General features: G+C 34.4%; 2 protein-coding genes across 2 annotated transcripts in view; both read left to right on the forward strand.

Moving 5' to 3' along the window:
* The first annotated feature begins 6,008 nt into the window (after window positions 1-6,008).
* naif1 (nuclear apoptosis inducing factor 1) lies at window positions 6,009-12,813 on the forward strand. The gene is made up of 3 exons (XM_082187900.1): window positions 6,009-6,711; window positions 8,885-8,932; window positions 11,113-12,813. Exons 1-3 carry the CDS (start codon window positions 6,288-6,290, stop codon window positions 11,583-11,585), a joined length of 945 nt encoding a protein of 314 aa, XP_082044026.1. The 5' UTR covers window positions 6,009-6,287; the 3' UTR covers window positions 11,586-12,813.
* A 1,450-nt stretch (window positions 12,814-14,263) lies between these two features.
* Window positions 14,264-19,281, forward strand: part of eeig1a (estrogen-induced osteoclastogenesis regulator 1a) — a 32,279-nt gene continuing 27,261 nt past the window's right edge. The window contains exons 1-2 of the mRNA XM_082187882.1: window positions 14,264-14,389; window positions 14,632-14,890. Of these exons, the coding sequence (XP_082044008.1) occupies window positions 14,745-14,890 (146 nt within the window). The 5' untranslated portion in view covers window positions 14,264-14,389; window positions 14,632-14,744. The remainder of the gene's footprint in view (window positions 14,390-14,631; window positions 14,891-19,281) is intronic.

Below are 19,281 nucleotides of genomic sequence, written 5' to 3' on the forward strand. Positions count from 1 at the left end.
ATTATTATTAAAAATTGGTAGATAAAAAGTCACTTTTTTTTATATACAGTGGCAGAGGCAAGCTTCCATAGAAGTACAATGTCTCATGATCAGTGTTATGTTCTTAATTTTTACATATCACATTTCCTCAATAGAGTAAAATATCCTATTTTTAATAACATTTTATTGGATCTATTCTTTTTTTTTTCTTTTGTTAGTGTTACGTCCTATAACCTCTAGATGCAAAATATAAAAGTGGACGTAACATAATTGGGGGCTCGTCCGGGACTGACATCATCCAATCATCCAATCATCCAACCACAGGTCCTGTGAGATGAAACAGCAAAGAGAGAGAGGGAAAACAAAACAAAACAACTCTCCCAAAACAATACAGGACGTAACAATCAGTGTCGGGGAAAGTTACTTTTAAAAGTAATGTGTTAGGTTACTTTTGCGTTACTTTTTCTCACCTGGGCTGAGCTTGAAATGAATAAGCCTCGGACTGAAGGAAATGTAAAAAAACATGAACATTCACAAACATGAAACACAAATGTGACGTTTATCTAAAGTCTTTTTTGCTTATTATGTAATTGAATTGGATCATCGAGGGTCTGCAGAAAAGACACTGAGTAATAAAGTGAGATTAAATACATAAAGTAGCCTATAGTTGTATTTAACATTTGTTTGTTGCAGGTTTGCGTAATATTAACTAGTGTTCATATCAATGTTTTTATTCATTTTGAGGAACACTGAATCTGTTTTTTCTGCAAGTGAGAGGAGTAAACGAATGCTTACATTAGTCTACAACTACAATAACCATCATATTCACACACAACACCTCTGAATTTACTCACAATATCTCTCAACATAGAGGAGTTGTCAGTCAATTTAAGTGCCAACAAAATTACTTATTTGAAAAAGTACCTTAAAAGTAAATTTAAAAGTAATGCATACTACAGTAGTTACCTGAAGAAAGTAATCTGATTACATAACTTGTGTTACTTGTAGTGACGTGCAACACTGCATATGAAGTAATTAGTGAGCTTGCATTGATTTGCGCATGTTTTATTTGGTATATGGGTATTTTATTTCCTTTACTCTCCAACCAAAGTAGGTAATATCTTAACATGCATCAGAAGAGTTGAGTATCTTGGTAACACAATCCAGTGGATCTTGATAGTGCGCTCATGTACTGTATGCAGCGTCGCATCAGGCTGGCCTTATGATTGAATTTGACTCCTGTGCTCTCTAAAAACTAATTTTAGCCATAAGTCACACGCAGGGGGATCACTAGACATATGCAGGGGGATAGACGCGGGCTTTGGGAGTCAGTACAGGGCTCTTATTTCATCAAGCAGGGTTGAGAGAAAGACAACTGCTCCTGTGTGAATGATGTTTCATTCATTCAAGACCTTTATAGTTCAAGAGAGTGATGCAGATAATAAAGTTCATCAAATTTTTTTTACGTTAAAGTCCCCCTGTGGTGAAAATCCAGCTTTTAATGTTGTTTATATGTCTATGTGGTGTTTTTAATATGCGTTAAGACAAACCATGTGTAAGTTCATGAGTCGACAGCATTGCTGAGTATTTTCTCCTTAAAACTGCAGTGAACCAAAGACAGTCTCAAAAACACGCTTTGGAATCGCTGGTGTTTCTGACGTCACAAACTACCTTGTAACCAATCAGATCAACGTGTGATCGTCAACCAGTGGATCTCTGAGCTGAGTGAGTGAGTGGAGGCGGGGCTCATTTGCATATTCAAAGAACCGCGTATACTAAATGAGGCGAGGGTGTCGAGTTACATTCGAGATATTTAAATGCATAATGAATTTTTTTCAAGGAAAAATCTAAAAATCAAAGATGAGTTTAAAATGAAGGGGTGAAAACAATTGGATTTACTTTGACACAGTTTTCACTCAAAAATGACTATTAATTCTCACAAATAATTACAAAGATAAGGCAGGTATTAAACATGAAATTAAGAAGCGGACAGACTGAAATATTTTCTTGTAAAACGTTCTCCAATAATCTTTGTTTTATTCACAACTTTGAAAAATCACAGTGTATTTTGTCTTATTCTGTTAAGTACTAAAAATTATTCTTAAATATGGACGCGGCGTCTAACTGAAAGTGTTCTGAAAGTAAAAAGTGTCCATATTTATTTATACTTAAGTATTTTAAAAGTAACATGTTCAATGCATGGTTTTCACAAGCATAAATTACCATATAGTGACAAGTTACATTTTACACAAGTTCATTATTAGTGTTAAATAAGCTTCATTTGACTATAATTTGGCTTGATTTGATGTCAGCTCAGTAAGAAAAATATTTTTAATAAGTCATGATCGTCAGTGCAATATTGGCTTTGAAGGTGTAATTTATAAATGCACAAATACTCTGTTTCTAAGTAGAAATACAAAGTATAATAATGAAGTATAATAATATAAAAAGAGGATACTTTACACCTCTTGGGTCGTAATGCTGTTCTGAACACAAGTTATGTAACAAAAGTTTGTTTTTCAGGTAAATGTTCTGATCAATGGACTGGCCAATCGTGATAAGGCCCGTTCTAACCGTTTATATGTCACATACAAATACATCCTTTGCATGAAGATAAACGGCTCATTCATAAAGATCTCCATACATTCAAACTCAAAGAGCAATTAAAGGTGTACATTATTAACCCCAGTACAGAGGTCAGGTTCCAGGACTGAAAGTGCTGTGTTTGTTTTGATCTGGTCCTGGATTACGTCTGAGAGCTGATCCCTGAAGTGCATCCGATAAACTTTACCTGGAGGTCAGATTGACAGATGACAAACAAGATGTGTGTTACGTGCCATTACCTGCTTCACAGTCACCGTTTGTCTCGCAATAACGGGATCAACAGCGATTCTGCTGAGAGTCTCAGACGCTCTTATCAACAGAAACAGGAGAAAAGTGCAGTTTGTGTGAAGAAATGCTGTGGTTGAGTTCCTGATATCACAGATCTGCTTTACTGAGCAGAATACAGGACACATTTTCACAACTTAACCATTCAAAGGTCAAGATTTTTTTATGTTTTTGAAAGAAGTCTCTTCTGCTCACCAAGGCTGCATTTATTTGCATTTAGGTGAAAACAGTGAAATATTATTACAATTTAAAAGAACTGTCAATAAAAGTGTAATTTATTACTGTGATTAAAGCTGAATTTTTAGCATCATTACTATCAGTGTCACATGACCCTTCAGAAATCATTCTAATATGATGATCTGATGCTCGAGAAACATTTCTGATTATTGTCGATGTTGAAAACAAGCCTTTAAACAGTGTTGTGTTTTACATTTAGAAGTAGCAGGTAGCAACACACACACAAGAAAAAACCCCAACATTGTAGTTTTGACAATGTTGACATTGTCATGTTGATGTATTGCCATCAAAAAACACACACATGAAATTCAGATTTGACATCAGAAAGCATAAAGGCTGTATTACATGACTGGCTGCATGTGAGCCTTGGACTTTCTTGCTCACTGAAGTTTTGCATTCAGAGTTTAGCTTGACCGTAAGAACAAACCACAAAGTCCTGCCAGGTCCGTGAATACCGTAGTGAAAGACTAAAAAGATGAGTTAAGAGCATCACAATCACTCACACAGTCTGTCATGTGTTCAGCATGTCTGTTGGCCAACACTACAGCTCAAGAACACTGCAAAGGTTGCAGTTCCTGAAGATGTTCATGTGCTGAAAGACATCCCGTTCTTTCTTCAGAGTAACCAACAATGATCTTTCGGTTCATTCTACAAGCACATTTCCAAAATTTTACAGTGTACAAGTAACTCAACCAATAATGTAAAAAAAAATTTAATTAAATAAAAAGATCAACGCATTTCCACTGCAGTACTAATGAGATTATGACAGATTTACTCTATTCAAGGAACTGCATTTGCATGTCTGACCCAAATGTCTGCGAACAAGAGCCAAATTCTTAGAAATCGGCAAATAAGGTTTAACTTCCAGTCAGAGCGCGAGGGCAAGCTCTGCTCGAGGATACAATGTATCAGTTTGAAACTATTTAGAATTCCAAACAGTTTAGTTTTGATCGTAAACAATACGGAATGATTTACAATGTAACAGAATTCAAATGAGTGGATAATTCACACTTCAGAAAGAATCCTTACAGTGAACTTGGATGTTGTCAACACATCTTTAACAGCAGAACAGCAAAATATCACAGTGATCCATTACATTATATAGTGTGATCACGATGAAGGGCTGCTTGTGTGTTTGCTGCTGTGAGGACGCGCCTCTCGTTTCTCTCCAATAGGTGACTTTATTCTAAGAATTCAGTTTTATCAAGATATAATATAAGTTTGAATTCTCAGAACGGTCCTGCTTGATCTATTTCAGTCCATTATTTCTAGGAAGCCACTTTCAAAGACATAGCCCGTTTTTATGAGATTCATTATTTACACGAACCACAAAAGCCCTGTTCTGTAAAAATTGCTTTATAAGTTTGCACACTTCCACGATAACTGCTTAGAAACGCCCCAGGTCAAATCTTTATAGACATGATGTGGACATATTCACACAAGCTTGACAATGCTGGAAAAATCTGTCAGTGTTCTTAAAACTATTTTTAGACGTTGTTTTGCCAGCAGTCTGAGAGGATATAAGGGCCGCTGTTTATTATGGGACACTTTTGGCTTCCTTGGCGACCGACCGATACAGGTACAGTCCAGAAACTTCTGCTCATTGGTGGAATGAAAACACAGCATCTGAAAACAAGGCCTCATAATTCACCTGACATCTGGATGTAATGGATGGACTCTTATTTTTGCACTATAAAAGCATCTGTTAAAAAAATGATTAAACAAATTAAACAAAATAAATGAAATGGAAGATCAAAAATGGCACATTATTGATATTCTAGTAATTTTTCATTGTCACTGAATTGCTGATTTTATAAAATTGTTGTAAAAAAACCCTGCTTAGCAAGGTGGACAAAATATTACCAGGGTGGACCAGTGGTATAAACATGGGATGGACGTATGGTTTCCTATCGCTCACGTACAACTGGAACTGGATTTAGATGGGAAACAATATTTAAAACATTGCCAGTGAACTTTAAATTCACGTCTTCAACTTTAAGCATAAAATAATTTAACAGGGTGGACATTCAGATCTAAAATCAGCCAATGCACCGTCTCTAAGCAACAAGAAGCCAGAAGTTTTATATAATAAAGTATTGCATGGTTTTTAAAACTATAATTTTCCTGCTAACTTTTTTCATATTTCCCTCAACAGGGTGGGCGTATTGACCACATCAAATTTGAAAGATAAAGTTGGTAACAGTTAAAATATCTCTCACTTGCCCGAGTTGTTTTCCCTCTAAAGAAGTGATGACTGCTTTATAACAGGATGTCATTTAATTTGCCCAATTTTCATTTAAAGGGAAAGTATAGTCAAAAATAACAGGGTGAACAAATGAATTGAGGGACAAGCCAAAAACTTTAATTGTAAAAATAAATGTAATAATACTAATAAAAAAATATACATTAGAGAGAATCACTACTGATGCAACAATGGGGGGAAAAATGGAAAAGACAATGGTGATATGTGGTGGTTCAGAATGCGGTGAAATGTTTCAATTTTTTGTTTGTTTTTGTTTAGAGTTCAGATTGTGTTAATTATGACTAAAATTGATATTGTTCAACATTTAAAGGCAGTAAGATCATACTGGGGACACAAAAGTCTCTGAATCCCAGGAATTAGGCTTCCCAATTCTGTTCAATTATGTGAAACTGCTTGTTTGGTTATTCAGCATTAAAGAAGCAGCGTAAAATAATAAGTCATCAACTTAATTTTTTTTTAGCCATGCTCTCATATACCCTGTTTTACAATGTTATATTGCTAAAAATCAGAACACTGTTTTCTCATAACACTCCTAAACTGAGTCACACATGCTACATTTTATTCTGTAATATATATATACACATGCATACACACAATACACGTATGTTATTAAATAGCTCCCTCTTCTGGCCGGGACGCAAGTCTGGCCACGCAAGCGTAAGGTCTGATTGATCACAGTTTCCACAAATGGAAAGAAAGATCGTCATCGTCACTGGCGATTCTAAACCAATGGGAATTGTAAGAAGCGACGAAGGGGCGGAACTTCAGCCATTTGGGGCCGCATACGTTGTTGTTGGAGGAGAAGTCGATTCAAGAAGCCATTACGCTGCGCAATTGTGTCCGGGAGAAAAACTTACTATTTTTGCGTATTCTACGCAATTTTATAACCCCCCCCCCCTGCGTCCAATTTAAAAACATTATGGCATCTCAGGCCAAAAGGAGAAAAACGAATTTCTCCGAAAGGGAGGTGGAGATCATCGTGGAGGAGATGGAAAAGCAAAAACACGTTTTGGTGAACCACTTTAACGCGGGCGTCACGCACATCGCTAAGAACAACGCGTGGGTGGAGATTCTGAAACGCGTGAACGCCGTCAGCACCTGCCAGCGCGAGCTCGCCGAGGTCAAGAAGAAATGGTCCGATCTCAAGACGGAGGTGCGGAGAAAAGTGGCCCAAGCACGGGCGGCCATGGAGGGTACGGGCGACTGCACCTCCGTGCCCGTGATCCTGACCTCCATGCAGCAGCGAATCTGTAATCTACTGGGAGAAGCGACCATCATCAGCCTCCCGGCGGCCGAGATCGCGGTGCCCATCAGCTCCTCGGCCACCGTAACGCTCACGCAGAGTAAGACACTAGCGTTACCAGTGCGTAGAATCGCAAACAGCCACTTACTTACTTTACTTCCCTTATTCTCTCCCTGGTAAAAAGGCCATGAACTTTAGGTAAAAATAGATTTGAGCTATAGATACTTCCCCACTTGATCAATCATTCACAGTACATAAAGACAATTTGTTTTGTATTCATATTTTAATTAAGATCTATCTAATTAAATATGGACTCATTTGCAGTCTTGGGTGTTACTCATTACTAAGTAATACATTTTTCTGTACATACAGTTACTTCTGATGTCATTGCATTATAGACAATAGAACAATATAAAATTCTATATAACACAATAGTGGATTAAACATAAGAATTTAACATATAATGTTAAAATGTAAATAATGTAAATATGTATATATATGTATATATATATATGTGTGTGTGTGTGTATATATATATATATATATATATATATATATATATATATATATATATATATATATATATATATATATATTCATATATATATTTGTATATATTTGTATATAAACTTTCATTGCGTAGAATCGCAAACAGCCACTTACTTACTTTACTTCCCTTATTCTCACCCTGGTAAAAACACTTTAAGCCATGAACTACAGGTAAAAATAGATGTGAGCTATAGATACTTCCCCACTTGATCATTCACAGTACATTAAGCAATGATTTTGTATTCGTTTTTTCCCCCTGAAAGGTTATTTTAATATATAAATGAGATCTAATTAAGATCTATATAAAACAATAGTGGATTGAAAATCAAAATTTAACACACACACACACACACACACACACACACACACACACACACACACACACACACACACACACACACACACACACACACACACACACACACACACACACACACACACACACACACACACACACACACACACACACACACACACACACACACACACACACACACACACACACACACACACACACACACACACACACACACACACACACACACACACACACACACACACACACACACACACACACACACACACACACACACACACACACACACACACACACACACACACACACACACACACACACACACACACACACACACACACACACACACACACACACACACACACACACACACACACACACACACACACACACACACACACACACACACACACACACACACACACACACACACACACACACACACACACACACACACACACACACACACACACACATATATATACAGTACAGGCCAAAAGTTTGGACACATTACTATTTTTAATGTTTTTGAAAGAAGTTTCTTCTGCTCATCAAGCCTGCATTTATTAGATCAAAAATACAGAAAAAAGTAATATTGTGATATATTATTACAATTTTAAATAATTAGTTTTCAATTAATTATACTTTAAAATAAATTATGATTTATTTCTGTGATGCAAAGCTGAATTTTCAGCATCATTACTCCAGTCTATCACATGATCCTTTAGAAATCATTCTAATATGATGATTCATTATCAAAGTTGGAAACAGTTCTGCTGCTTAATATTTTTTCATAACCTGTGATACTTTTTTAGGATACTTTGATGAATAATTTTTTTTTTTTAAATTTAAAAAAAGAAGCACATTTAAAAAAAATAGAAATCTTTTGTAACAACAATATCCACTACTGGTCAGTCATTTGGAGTCAGTAATTTTCTTTCTTTTTTTGAAATAAATCAATACTTTTATTCAGCAAGGATGTGTTAAATTGATAAAAAAGTGATAGTAAAGAAGATTTATATTATTAGAAAATATTTTTTTTATTTTGAATAAATGCAGTTCTTTTTAACCTTTTATTCATCAAATATATTAGGCAGCAGAACTGTGTCCAACACTCATAATAAATCAGAATATTAGAATGATTTCTAAAGGATCATGTGATTGACTGGATGTCACATGTGACACTGAAGACTGAAGTAATGATCCTGAAAATTCAGATATATATATATATTCTGAATGTAGTATAATATTCTGTCAAAATTTTGTTCGTTTTTTCACCATGATTTTAGTAATAAAATGTTATACATATATTAAAATGTATTGATATGTTGAATATATATTCACATTTTGAGTTTTCACTTTTACAAATGCATTTGGACGCTGTATAAATGTGATTGTCTTTTCACAGGCATTCAACCAGCGGCGGCAGGAGCGTGCGAGATAAAAACTCTTGAAGGTGTGGCTTTAGTTTTACACACAATCTTCATCTCAGACAATTTTCTGTTTTTGTAACAAATTTGATTGTTTAGGAAAAGCCTCTTGAGATGCATCCTCTCGTTTTCAAGGGGGTCCTAATACACTAAAGTTAAATAACATAACAAAACACAAAACAAAACAATATACACAAAAACAACAGTCACCTAATTCAAAACAACAAACACACCACTACAAAAATTATTATTATTATATATATTTTTTTTTACCTGGCATTAATTAATATAATCATAGATATATCATCTAAAGCAATTACAACAAGGTTCAAAACAACGAAACAAACCATTTTTAAACATATAAAATGAAGTCAAAGATCGTACATTTAAAGGTAAATTATTCCAGTCTGCAGGAGCCGTACACCTAATGCTTTCTTCCCAGAAACTTTTTGTAACTAAAGGGATAAGAAAAAAAATAAGGTGAAGAATGTCTTAAATTATATGATGAAGAATATAATATCAAATACTGTCTCAAATAATTAAGGTAATTAAAATGTACACATTTGACAATAAATTGCATCCAGTGAAGATGCCTTCTAATATTAAGTGGAGACCATTAGAGTAAGTCACACACTGTACAGGTCACAAGTTTGGAAACATTACGTTTTTTTTATATTTTTGAAAGAAGTCTCTAATGCTTATCAAGGCTGCGTTTATTTGATCAAAAATACAGAAAAAAACTGTGATATTGTGAAATATTATTACAACTTAAAATAATAGTTTTCTATTTGAATATACTTTAAAAAATAATTTATTTCTGTGATGCAAAGCTGAATTTTCAGGATCATTACTCCAGTCTTCAGTGTCACATGTGACATCCAGTCTATCACATGATCCTTTAGAAATCATTCTAATATTCTGATTTATTATGAGTGTTGGACACAGTTCTGCTGCCTAATATATTTGATGAATAAAAGGTTAAAAAGAACTGTATTTATTCAAAATAAAAAAATATTTTCTAATAATATAAATCTTCTTTACTGTCACTTTTGATCAATTTAACACATCCTTGATGAATAAAAGTATTGATTTATTTCAAAAAAAGAAAGAAAAAAAATTACTGACCCCAAATGACTGACCAGTAGTGGATATTGCTGTTACAAAAGATTTCTATTTTTAAAACATTTGCTTCTTTTAATTTTTTTTTTTTTAAGTATCCTAAAAAAGTATCACAGGTTATGAAAAAATATTAAGCTTTGATAATGAATCATCATATTAGAATGATTTGTAAAGGATCATGTGATAGACTGGAGTAATGATCCTGAAAATTCAGCTTTGCATCACAGAAATAAATGATCATTTAAAGTATAATAAATTGAAAACCAATTATTTTAAATTGTAATAATATATCACAATATTACTTCTTTTTTTTCTGTATTTTTGATCAAATAAATGCAGGCTTGATGAGCAGAAGAAACTTCTTTCAAAAACATTAAAAATAGTAATGTGTCCAAACTTTTGGCCTGTACTGTAATACAATGGTGCGTAAAGAATGAACATCCAATAACAAATCTACACTATTTATTATAAGCGGTAGTAAGAGGCAAAAGATTAGTTTTAGATGCGTTCTGATAAACTACATCTGCATAATCAAAGAAAGGTAATATAAGTTGCATAGCAAGTCTTTTTCGAACATTAAATGTAAAGTGAGTTTTAGATCTGTATAATACACTCGTTCCAAAATTAATTTTACGAAGTATATATTCAATGTGTGGTTTAAAAGTGAGTTCCGGATCCAGCCTGTTAATAGCCGGATCCAGTTATTAATATTAAGGTTGACATGAAACGGAAGTTTACCTTAAGTGTAGTAATGTGCGCTAAGAAAGGGTAAATTTTTATTTCATGACGACTTAATTTTTTTTTATTTTCTCAATAAATATTTAGTTTTATTTATTTTATATTTATTTATTTTAAATATAATGTTAATATAATAATATAATAATGTTATATATATATTATTATATATTTAAATATTTGTTATTTATTTTAAATGTATTTAATAAAAAAAATAAAAAAAAATTTTTTATTTTAAATATTTATTTATTTTGTATTGCGATATATTGTGACTCGATATATATTGTTACATACACCCCTAGTTGTCCGTTCTGATTTGACATTGACTGAGATGTGTGTGATTACGCCCCAGCGGACGAGACGACGTACCACACGCTGGAGGAGGGCATGGTGGAGTATTGCACCACCGAGACGCCGGTGACGGTCAGCGCAGAGGCGCCGGTGGAGATGCTGGCGGCACAGGCCGAATGCTCCGCCAAACCTCAGGAACTGAAGAGCCGAATCGCCCTCAACTCGGCCAGACTCCTCCAGGAGCACCGCGTCACGAACCTGCACGTGCGTGAGATCGCCCAGCACCTGGAGGACCAGAACGACCTGCTCCAGATGATCCGGCGCTCGCAGGAGGCCCAGGCCTGCGCTCAAGAGAGACAAGCCCAGGCTCTGGAGGGCACGCAGGCCGCTCTGCTGGCGCTCATTCAGATGTTCAGACCCGCTCTGAAGGACCTGAGGAAGTTCCTCCAGAACACCAGCAGCACAAACACAGCAGAGACCGCAGGAGACGGAGTGGGGAACGCGCCGCCAACGAAGCCTGAGGACGCACCGTAGACATGAGAGATGAGGGACCGCTCCTGGTCTGGAATAGACTGTAAATTATTGTACAGCACTGTGCCTCAAAGAGTTTGTGTTTATGTGTGTGTGTGTGTGTGTGTGTGGACGTTTCAGGGATATCATGAGGTGAAATTAGGACTTTAACGTGCATTTTAAAGAAGCGGCTGAAATCTATAATGTATGGAAGCTTGTTTTATGCCACAGAATAATAATAAAAAAGAAGGTAATTGCGACTCTTTTAAAATCACAATTGCGAGTTTACATCAGAATTGCATGATTTAAAGTCAGAATTGTGAGATTAAACTCGCAATTGCCAAAAAATAAACTCGCAATTTTGACTTTTTCTCAGAATTGCATGTTTATATCTGGCAATTCTTACTTTATAACATGCAATTGGGAGATATAAAGTCAGAATTGGGTGTTTTAAAGTCAGAATTGTGAGATTAAACTCGTAATTGCGAGAAATAAACTCGCAATTATGACTTTTTCTCAGAATTGCATATTTATATCTCGCTATTCTAACTTTACAACACGCAATTGGGAGATATAAAGTTAGAATTGCCAGATATAAACATGCAATTCTGAGAAAAAGTCATAATTGCGAGTTTATTTCTCGCAATTACGAGTTTAATCTCACAATTCTGACTTTACAACACGCAATTGGGAGATATAAAGTCAGAATTGGGAGATATAAAGTCAGAATTGGGTGATATAAAGTTGCAATTGCGTGTTAAAAAGTCATAATAATAATAATTAAGGTCAGAATTGTGAGATGTAAACGTGCAATTCTGAGAAAAAGTCACAATTATCTTTTAAAATGTTTTATTCTGATGCGTAAACAAGCTTCCATTAAAATGTCATATACGTTTTACTTTAAAAAGAGCATTTTTGTGCTTGAAGTGAATCTTCTTTTCAGTTTATCTTCAACTTGTGGGTTTTATTTGTTACATTTGGTTACTTAAAAAGCCAATATATTGCAACAAACTTGATTTGATTTTTTTGTGAACATTATATTTGTTCATCGGACCCTAAACTGAACGCAAGCATTGCATGCATCGAGTGCAAACGCCAAAATGTACAGAAAACACAGTATCTCTTATTTATGTAGGAAATCGAATGGCTCCTTTTACAGGCCTTGGAAGATTTAGTGGAGGATTTTGTTTCTTTAGCTTTTGACAATAACATTTTTATTTATGTTTGTTAAATAAAGAAACTCTCCACACACGTGTGAGTCTTCATTCGTGTTTTATTGATGCTAAAGCCTCTTTATTGACCTGTGATCAAAAGTCCAGATGTCTGACAGGCTTTACTTTAGATATATCCAGTACAGTCAGAGGCGTCATTGCTTGACAAAAAAATACATAATTTGGAGGTATTAAATTATATATATTCTATTGGACATTCTCAAATATGTCTTTAAATCTTATGCTGTTATATATATATTTTAATGGCATGTGATCAGAGGGAAGTGAAGACTTGTTTGAATTGTTGTACTTTTTTGTGTAGTCTGATTGATACTACTTTGTATATTTTACACTTTTAGTTCTTTTTTAGTGTCATTATGAGCTCAGTAATGGATTTTCGTAATCTTGATATTGCATTTTATTGTCGTCCTTCGTTTTATTGGTGAACTCAAACACTGCAGCCGTTCACACACAGTCTCTCACATTACAGGAACTCTTGATCCATTTATTTTTAAAGCTAACTTATTATTTTTTTTTTATGTTGCAGTATGTATCTACAGTTATGTTTTTATTTCAATTATATGTTGTTAATTTCACTTTTAATCGATCCCTAACAATATAATATCATTTCCTTTTATTTTTCACACTGCAGTTTGGATAAGTGTTTGTCTTATTACTGTTTTTGTGTTGCAGTTTTCATGTAGTTCACTTACCCGCCACTAGAGGGAGACACAATGCGCATCTGAGGGATTCATATTATGATATTATTCACATGGAGCAATTAAGTTTCTTCAGTTCTTCTTGGTATAAGTGGAAGGGGAATATATATATATCAATGTATCAATCAATGTTGGAAACATTGGAAACATTTTTTATAACCTGTGATACTTTTTTTCAGGATTCTTTTATGAATAAAAAGTTTTAAAAGAACAGCATTTATTAAAACAGATTAAATAGAATTATTCTATGAATCCTAAAAAAAGTAATGATGCTGAAAATCCAGCTATGATCACAGGATATAAATTACATTTTAACATACATTCACATAGAAAACCATTATTTTAAATTGATATAATATTTATATTTCACAATATTTCATAACTTTTTTCCCCTGTATTTATTGATCATATAAATTCAGCCTTGAGCAGAAGAGACTTATTTTACAACCTTAAAAATAGTAATGTGTGTGTGTGTATATATATATATATATATATATATATATATATATATATATATATATGTTTTATTGACTGTTATATTACGATAAACCGATAATATATTAATATTTTATATATTTTATAATGAACACAAAATTACATTTGGAGAACAATACAACCATTATTAGATATTTTTAAATATTTAAGTTATATTTAAACATATATTGACAATATTAATAATTGTTATTGGCTTGAGAGAAATCAGTGTGTGTGTGAGAGAGAGAGAGCGAGAGAGCGAGAGAGAGAGGGGGCGGTGCTTCATCATTACCCCTATAGAAAAACTAAACACGCAGTGATCCAGGCAGGGACAGATTCAGAAGACACACACACACACACACACAGAGAGAGAGAGAGAGAGAGAGAGAGAGACAGACACAGGACAGAGAGAAACACTAAAGACGTGAGTTCACGCGATCGGCGTTAATGTTTCTAATGTTTGAAAGGTTGACCGTTTATTCGCGCGCGCACGAGAAAAAACCTGAGGCGATTGTTTGTTCGCGGGTCTGTGAACTAAAACCTGACAAAGAAACGTTTTTTTTCCCCCTAAATGATACTATAAGATAGAAGTTTACATATGTGTTGATATGTTAGTGTTCATCTGTTCTCATGTTAGTTGTGATTTGTGTTCCCCCCCCCCCACAGATGATCATCATGATCCCACAGAGAGAGTTTCCACTGCCAGATTAAACCGTCACACCGCCGTCAGTCCAACATCGGGTTTCTTCGGAGAGTTGAATCACTCAGAGCTCGAGTTCATGGCGTTTCTAGTGAAGAAGAAGAAGTTTAAGTTTCAGACTCATGTCACTCTGGAGGAGCTGACATCCGTGCCGTTTGTCAACGGGGTTTTGTTCTGTAAGATCAGGCTGTTGGATGGAGGAGACTTCACCTCTGCTTCCTCCAGGTAAAACACTTCATCATCTTCACCTTTTGTTTATCCATGTAACGTTAGTTCTGGATGGTGTTATTGTACCGTGACCTACTGATGGTAAAGTACAGTTATGGTCGGAGTGTTTACATTGAGCTTTTAAAAGAATACAGAATACTTCCACCTGCAGAAAGTCCTGAAAAGTACCATTTCTTTTTTAATGTAAATACCGTGGTGCATTAGTTTCAGTACCATGATGATGTATCTCAGTAACATACTGTGGTAATGTATGGTCACCATAGTCCATGTTCAGCAGGACCCTCTTGCAGTGTTATTTAGATATTATTTATATTTATAGTTTTTTCATATTTTGAATTGTTTTATTGGTATATTTTCTGTTTGCCTATTAAAGGTTGTCATTTTGTTGCGTTCTTGTCATTTGTATTATTTGTCTAAAGAAATGTCTAGTTTTTTCCATTACATTTTGTTTCAGTTTTTGTTATTATAGTAACTTGCATCAAGTTAAAATAATTGAAAATACATTATATACACATTTAATATATACACAAACCACACACACACACACACACACACATATATATATATATATATATATATATTATATACACATTTAATCGTGATCGTGATTAATCGCATCTAACATAAAAGTTTGTTTATTTAATATGTAGTATATATATACACACACACACACACACACACACACACACACACACACACACACACACACACACACACACACACACACACATATTTGTATGTGTATATATATATATATATATATATATATACACACACACACATTATATACACATTTAATACACAAACTACACACACACACACACACACATATATATATATATATATATATATATATATATATATATATATTAGTGCTGGGCAAAGATTAATCGCGATTAATCGCATCCAAAATAAAAGTTTTTGTTTGCATAATATATGTGTGTGTACTGTGTATAATTATTTTGTATATATAAATACACACATATGCATGTATTTATTTAAGAAATATTTGCATGTATATACTGTATATGTATTTATACATAATTTATATTATATATAAATAATTTAAATGTAAATTTAAAAAAAATCTTAAATATATACATGCACATACATATGTGTGTATTTATATATACAAAATAATTATACACAGTACACACACATATATTATGCAAACAAAAACTTTTATTTTGGATGCGATTAATCGCGATTAATCTTTGCCCAGCACTAATATATATATATATATATATATATATATATATATATATATATATATATATACATACATTACATACAAATATATGTGTGTGTGTGTGCATACATGTGTACATATACACTTCATATATTAAATAAACACAAACTTTTATGTTAGATGCGATTAATCACGATTAAACGATTTGACAGCACTAGTTTTTATATATTTTATTTTATATCAGTTAACATTTATTTTATTTCAAGTAACGAAAATATTTTTTTATGGTATTAAATTAGTTTACTATAACCCTGCCTTTTCATTGTCAATAAGCTTTTTTTTTGGATGTATGATTCCAGGAGATTAAAACATTTTTTGTTACATTTTAAATTCTTCTAAACATTGGTTCTAAAGTAACACTCTTAAAGTGTTGTGGGTGGTTGCCAGGGCGTTGCTAAGATGTGTTTTTTTTTTTTTTTTTTTTTGCATGTTGCTGTGTGGTTGTTGGTTACTAATTAATGAAGGTTGCTAATGACATCTACTTGGATGCTTTCTGCATTATTTGAGGATTATGTCTGTAGATGATTGATATTAAAGGGGGTTGTTCTGATCACTAACCCTTGATATAAACATAATAGTGATGCTTATCTTTTTAACCAGCACTACTGATCTGTTTCTCAGTTTCCACTGTTCTGATCTGCTCGTTTGAGACGGTTGCATGAGGATGTCGATCATGGCATGTGATCAGAGGGAAGTGAAGACAGACGAGTCTGTTGAATTGTTGTACTTTTTTTGTGTAGTCTGATACTCTTCGTTTTCTTTTTAGTGTCATTACGAGCTCAGTAATGGATTTGCGTGTGTAATCTTGATATTGAATTTTATTGTTGTCCTTCGTTTTATTGGTGAACTCAAACACTGATGCCATTCACACACAGTCTCTCACATCACAGAAACACTGAGTTTAGGTGTCCTGTAAATGGACTCGTAAAGAATGCTTGTAAAGTCAGTCTTAATCTATGCATTATAAAATCTTTATTTGAGCGTAAATCACAGGCGGTCAGAAAGATCTGCTGTCTTTTCTCCTTTTGTGCTCATCGCTTTCAGAATAACAGGAAAGACTCACTATCAGTATCACTGTTCTTTGCTGTTTCACTTAAAAGTTAAATAAAAATGCTTCCAAAAACCAAGATATGGTGCAAAAAAAAAAAAGTCTCTGTATAAGTTCTTAATTTTAATATTTATAAGCAAATCACACAAGCAAAAGTGCTGTTTTCCCAAATATCAGCACGTTTGCAAATGTTATATTGATCTTGTACAACAATTCAATAAACAATATTAGGTGACACATTTTAGACACAATATTATCCGTTTTTTTGTCTATTTTGCCAACAAAAATAAAACGAGTTTCAGTTTCGTTACTGAATGAATCCACGTTTTTTCAATGAATCATTCTAACGAAAGACTCGATGACTCACTTCTGCTTTGTCCCTGAATGAATCTGCCGTTTTCAATGCCGATTCAATGACTAACTCGTTAAGACAGTGATTTGTCGCCACCTACTGCCGGTTTTAGTATAATTTAATTTTTTAGCTGATGAACGAAGATTGGATGCTGTTTATGGTTTCGGTCGTGATTGTAACAATAGTTTTGGTTAAAGCGATAGAGATAGAATGCGTTAATAAATAGACGAGCGAAATATGAGATAACATTGTAAATATAACAATGCCGCCTCTGCTCACTATCCACTTCATACAGCAACTCTTTTCCATCTCTATATGATCCAGTATCACTGTCCAGTGTTTGCAGCATCTCACTGCCGGAGTTTGTCATGTCCGGGTGTTTGTGACTGTTTGATTTGATGCAGATTTCATGGTGACTTTGTGTAGATCTCAGTTGTGTTTGAATGAAGTATAAACTTTACCTGCAGTGTCTCTCCATCTGTGATGTTGCGGATAAAGTTGATACTTAAGGTCCTTGCACACAGAGTCCGAAATTTTCCTCATTCGGTGGCTCTGAATTGTCAAAACACCTCTCAAAACTCTTTTCAAATACATTTTTTATAGCTATGCTATATATATGCTACGGATGCGGAAAACGCAGAAAATCAAAAAAATAATTTTATGATGGACAAAAGTTTCAGAGGAAGTGTGTAAACGTGATTGACACAACGTGAGGTTGTATTTATTTTTAAACATCTGAAAATTTCCTGTGAGAATATCGGACTCAGTGTGCAAGGACCTTTAAGTCAAGTCACCTTTATTTATATAGCGCTTTTTACAATACAGATCGTATCAAATCAGCTTCACCATGATAACATGAAAATAATACAACAAACAAAGTGTATTTAAATGAAACACAGCTGAGATCTTCATTTAGTCAATTGAGGGATGAATGAGAAACATCTGAGCAACACAACATTAGTTTGCATGGGATATTCAGCAAGAAAAAGCTCTGATTTTATTTTTGATGAAAGGTTACGAAGACAAACGTTTTGCACTTAGCAAAAAGTAATTTGCATTAAGACCAGGAACATGCTTTAAAAATAGTTTTGATTTCCCGCCGACTCGACTGAATTTAGCTTAATTCTGGTTGTGGTCTGGCACTGGTTCTCTCATAAACCGACCCAAGCTCTCGTTTATTTCTTATCCTTTTAACATTCTCATTCAAGTCACATACATTCTCCTGTCTTGCACCCTTCACACACACACACACACACACACACACACACACACACACACACACACACACACACACACACACACACACACACACACACACACGCACACACACACACACACACACCTCGCAGCACATAAACCGCTTTTGTCCTTGTTTGGTTGGCTGGAGGAAGTCAAATGTCAGCGTGTGGAGACGTTAGACAGACCGAGACGCCGTGAACATGAGTGAGAGGAACTTCAGATGAGACTGTAATCTGGCCGGTTCAGTTTAGCACTGTGTTGCATGTCTTGAGTTTGAGGATTGCAGGATGATGCTGATATTCCAACAGAAACGTCAGATAGGGAAAGTTACTTGATGATTTGCAGGAAGTTTGTTGCTTAATGGGGTGTTTGGATTCACACGGTTTCAGACAGACGACAGGAACATTAGACGGGAAGCAGGAAGAATGAGGCCATCAGCTGTTCTCTGTATCAGGACAACACATTTGATGCATTTCCCAATGCTGGGTGATATATCTCGA

This window comes from Leuciscus leuciscus (assembly GCF_965113295.1).
Source record: "Leuciscus leuciscus genome assembly, chromosome: 13".
NCBI classification, from domain to species: domain Eukaryota; kingdom Metazoa; phylum Chordata; class Actinopteri; order Cypriniformes; family Leuciscidae; genus Leuciscus; species Leuciscus leuciscus.